General features: G+C 39.5%; 1 protein-coding gene across 1 annotated transcript in view; it reads left to right on the forward strand.

The window, feature by feature from the left end:
• Positions 1-4,089, forward strand: part of ttc17 (tetratricopeptide repeat domain 17) — a 41,722-nt gene extending 37,633 nt beyond the window's left edge. Inside the window, exons 24-25 of the mRNA XM_062033146.1 lie at positions 2,160-2,303; positions 2,383-4,089. Of these exons, the coding sequence (XP_061889130.1) occupies positions 2,160-2,303; positions 2,383-2,514 (276 nt within the window). The 3' untranslated portion in view covers positions 2,515-4,089. The remainder of the gene's footprint in view (positions 1-2,159; positions 2,304-2,382) is intronic.
• The last annotated feature ends 411 nt before the right edge of the window (positions 4,090-4,500 follow it).

The following is a 4,500-nucleotide window of genomic DNA, read 5'->3' on the forward strand; positions in this document are numbered from 1 at the left end:
TTTAATTGGTTCTTAACTCAAAACACTTGTATCAGTCAATTTAATTTAAACATGTAACATGCCTTTTAAAAAGGAAAAAAACTACTTTTAGATAAGAAATATTCATTGTAATATACTACTTACAGCATCTAACTTGGAGAGTGGTCTTCTTCTGCATCTCCTACGAGCTGTTTTTTCTGTCAAACACACCATCAGCAGCTTTCCCATTTTTCATGGGTTAATTGCCGCCGTTTAGATATTTTTTAACATCCTTTGCTGATTCAGTATGGTGCAGACGAGTAGTGACACGCTTGAATTGCTTCGCCACATTGGCAACATGCTTTGTCATGTTTTTGAATATCCATCCATCCATTTTCTAGCGCTTCTCTGGGTCGCAGGGCGGCTGGAGCTTATCCCAGCTGCACTGGGGCTGAAGGCGGGGTACACCCTGGACAAGTTGACACCTCATCGCAGGGACAACACATATAGTATTTATTTCTTTAATTTAATGAACATCATCCACTTATTCTTCCCAGAACTGTCCTTCACACTCACTTTCTTCCTTCTCATGGCTGGGAAACAAAGTTATGTCGATTTCCAGCTATAAGCTAATGCTAGCAAGCAAGACCAGATGTTTTGAGCCGACCTTACGGGGTTCACTGTGACGTTTGCTAAGTCAACTAAGGGCGGGTTTGCTTGTAACTCAAATTTTTGCTTGCAGCTTCAAGCTTAATGTTAAAAGTTTTCACCTTTTAAGCAAAATAGAACGCCTTAGAATGGCCTTTGTTCTGCTTGAAGAGATCAATGAGCCAGCCTGCTTGTTATATTTGCACTCTTACACACATATGATTTTAAATGGTGTCAAGTACCAGCCTGTAGAGAGACAGAGACACACACACTTCAAGTTCAGTTTAAGTTTCGGTTCCTGCCGAGGCGGGTCTAACAGTAGGTGAACAAAAGCATGACAGAAGGGCAACCATTTTAGAGACTGCTTCGACCTATAGATAGCTCCAATCGTTGAAGCTGATAATGTCAATAGAGCAGCGTAAGCTAGTTAGCTCTCTGTGATCACTGCGCTGCTAAAAAAACAGTTTGTCTGCGTTAGCGCTTATAATAACAATATCGCTAATACTTGATTGATATTCAGGTCACGACATATAAATGGAGTATTGTAGGCGGTTTTTAGATGGTTATTTATGGGGTTTATGGGCGGAATAGAGGCTCCATTGTAAGTGGACTTTTACGAGTTAGAATGCATTAAAAAAAAGATTAGGGATGTCCGATAATATCGGCCGATAAATGCTTTAAAATGTAATATCGGAAAGTATCGGTATCGGTTTCAAAATTATTGGTATCGGTTTCAAAAAGTAAAATGTATGACTTTAAAACGCCACACGGACGTAGGAAGAAGTACAGAGCGGCAATAAACCTTGAAGGCACTGCCTTTTGCGTGCCAGCCCAGTTACATAATATCTACGGCTTTTGACACACACACACACACACACACACACACACACACACACACACACACACACACACAAGTGAATGCAATGCATACTTAATCAACAGTCATACAGGTCACACTGAGGGTTGCCGTATAAACAACTTTAACACTGTTACAAATATGCGCCACACTGTGAACCCACACCAAACAAGAATGACAAACACATTTCGGGAGAACATCCGCACCGTAACACAACATAAACACAACAGAACAAATACCCAGAACCCCTTGCAGCACTAACTCTTCCGGGGCGCTACAATATACACCCCCCGCTACCCCAAACCCCGCCCACCTCAACCTCCTAATGCTCTCTCAGGGAGAGCATGTACCAAATTCCAAGCTGCTGTTTTGAGGCATGTTAAAAAAAATAATGCACTTCGGTAATTAAGAGTTGGACAATATCGGAATATCGGATATCGGCAAAAAAGCCATTATCGGACATCTCTAAAAAAGATATATGTTCTTGTCTCATAAAGATGGTGAAATATAGGCAAAATCAAAATAAAAGTGCAGTTCCCTTTTAAGTTGAGATACCTGTATTTAATAAATCAATAATAAAAGGAAATGAAAATAGATTTTCCTATCGTTACTGAGATTGGAATAATCAGCCTTTGTGTTCAGTTTTCCCCTTTTATAATCAATTAACACTTACTATTTGTATTCTCCTATAAACCAGGATGTGCCCCTAATCAGCCTTGCCAACATCTTCCAGAATGCTCGGTTGTGGGACGACGCCCTCACAGTCGCTCGCATGGCGGTAGAAATCGCTCCACACTTTGTTGTCAACCACTTCACCCTCGCCAACGTCTACATAGCTATGGTAAATCGCTGTTTTCCCTCGAGCTGGTCCAGCTGCGACAGACAAACTCCTGCATGGTTTGTGTGTTTCTCCACGGCAGGAGGAGTTCGAGAAAGCCATGCGCTGGTACGAGTCTACGTTGAAGCTGCAGCCAGAGTTCGCACCGGCCAAAGACCGACTGAGAACCATTCAGTGTTACCTGCTCAGCAAGAGGGAACGTCGTCAACCTTAAACCACCCGACAAAGAGCCGACGGTTACGCATACAACAGATAAAGAACACACAAACATCCAGACAACTCATTCGTAGCCCACAAACATCTATACTTTACCATATCCAGCAGAACTTTTAATTAAAACTGCCCCATTTCTGTTTGCAACACTAAAACACCACAGTGTAACTTTCCTAAAAGGTAGCTTCTCTTTTATATAAGGAGTACAAACTCCAAATACAGTGGAACCTCGATTAACATAATTTTTTGGTTCTTGAACAGGGTTCGTAAATAGAGAAGTTTGTATATTGAAGTCTATTATTGTTCCATAAGAAACTATGTAAACATGAGTAATGGGTTCTAGCCTTTACAAAAGTCCATATTTTTCTAATGGTTTGTACACTTTGAGCAAAATACAAATTGTGCTGTACATCAAACAAACATAACAAGGATGCGAGGATCAATTTTATATTTAATAACAAATAACCAAAACAACAACTGATATGTCCTTGTATTCAGTCGCCCTGCCGACACGCACACACACTGTCACTAGCTCGGTGGTGCACTCACAGTTTGAAATCACAAAGCTCTTTAACAATCAAGTCGCTACAATTTTTTGGAATAAAAAATTTTATCAAATTTACCTAATCTTTTTAGAGGGAGGAAGCAGAGTCGACAACGCTGTGGATACTTCCTGATTGTTTCTCACCACACATCGCTTCTCCATTGCTTTCTTTAGACTCCTATTTTGCTAGCAAAACTAGAAAAAGGCTAAAATAAACACTGAAAAGCACACAAAGTAGCAATTAGCACAGTAGCTAACGACAGCACTGCTCTGCTGACTAAATGAGCGCGAAGGTCGATAAATCTGGGCACGCGACAGGAGGATGAAACATATTCGTATTCGTTTGTGGTTCATAAATCGAGGTTCCACTGTAGTCACTGCTGTCGGTGACGGCATTTTAATATAAATGCTCCTAAGATAAAGGGGGAAAGCAGAATATGAGGATACACCTGTACTGAAATGTTTGGATCATATGGCCAGGAATTGGTGTTTTAAATCTATTGAAATGATGAGTTTTAATTGGAAGGGCTATAACTCATCACACATAATTCATGAAGAAATTGCTCCGTTTGGAAAATTTAATCAATTTGTTTCCCTTCATAAAATAGTTGGGGAACACTTAGTTTTTGCACTTTTGTCATCATTCATATGCCAAATGGGACCGACAGACCAGTTTTGCTCCAAGCTAATTTAATGAACAAGTAGTGAAACTGAATGATGCTAGTATAATCTGCTTTTTAAGATAATCCTTTGACAGAATAAAAGAGATCCTTCCGGCCCTCCAATAAAAACTCTCACAAGTGCAATCTGTATTAAATGTACAGTATTAAAGGCCAAACGTGGATTTCATATTTGTTTTCGCAGCATTTTTTTTTTATATATCTTTCTGGAACAACCGAAAGCATTGAGGCTCTTAAGATAAAACACTTTTACTGCTTGGACTTTTTAATGAAGTTCTTCCAACTGACCACATGAGGGCACTGTCAGCCTTCTTTACCTTCCATATATTATAGCTTTACTCAAAACTAGGTAGGGTTGATTGCCTGTTTTCAAATATCAGTATTATAATAACAATTGTGCTATTTTTTTTTAAATACAAATCGACTTTGGGATCACATGGTCACCCTGTGGCAAATTCATATTTAATAAGCTGATCTTCTCAAACAGCTTGCCCCCCTGCAAAATTAATCAATACGTATTGGCTGCAAACTGAGAATTCTACATCAATGAAACCTTTTGTTCACCACTTTTTAAGATTGTTCAATAAAACCCAAGCTTCTGGAGTTACTCTTAGCACATCTCAATGCTGCACCTTCAAAAGTAGTAACAGCTTATAATATTTTATGTTCTTAGTTCACACACCATAACAACTGATGGAGAGAAGGAGCAGGAAGCCCTACTTATGATTGTATTTTACATTAGACTGGTCCTAAAGGTACCTTG

The sequence above is a fragment of the Entelurus aequoreus genome, linkage group LG02 (assembly GCF_033978785.1).
Source record: "Entelurus aequoreus isolate RoL-2023_Sb linkage group LG02, RoL_Eaeq_v1.1, whole genome shotgun sequence".
In the NCBI taxonomy this organism is placed as follows: Eukaryota; Metazoa; Chordata; class Actinopteri; order Syngnathiformes; family Syngnathidae; genus Entelurus; species Entelurus aequoreus.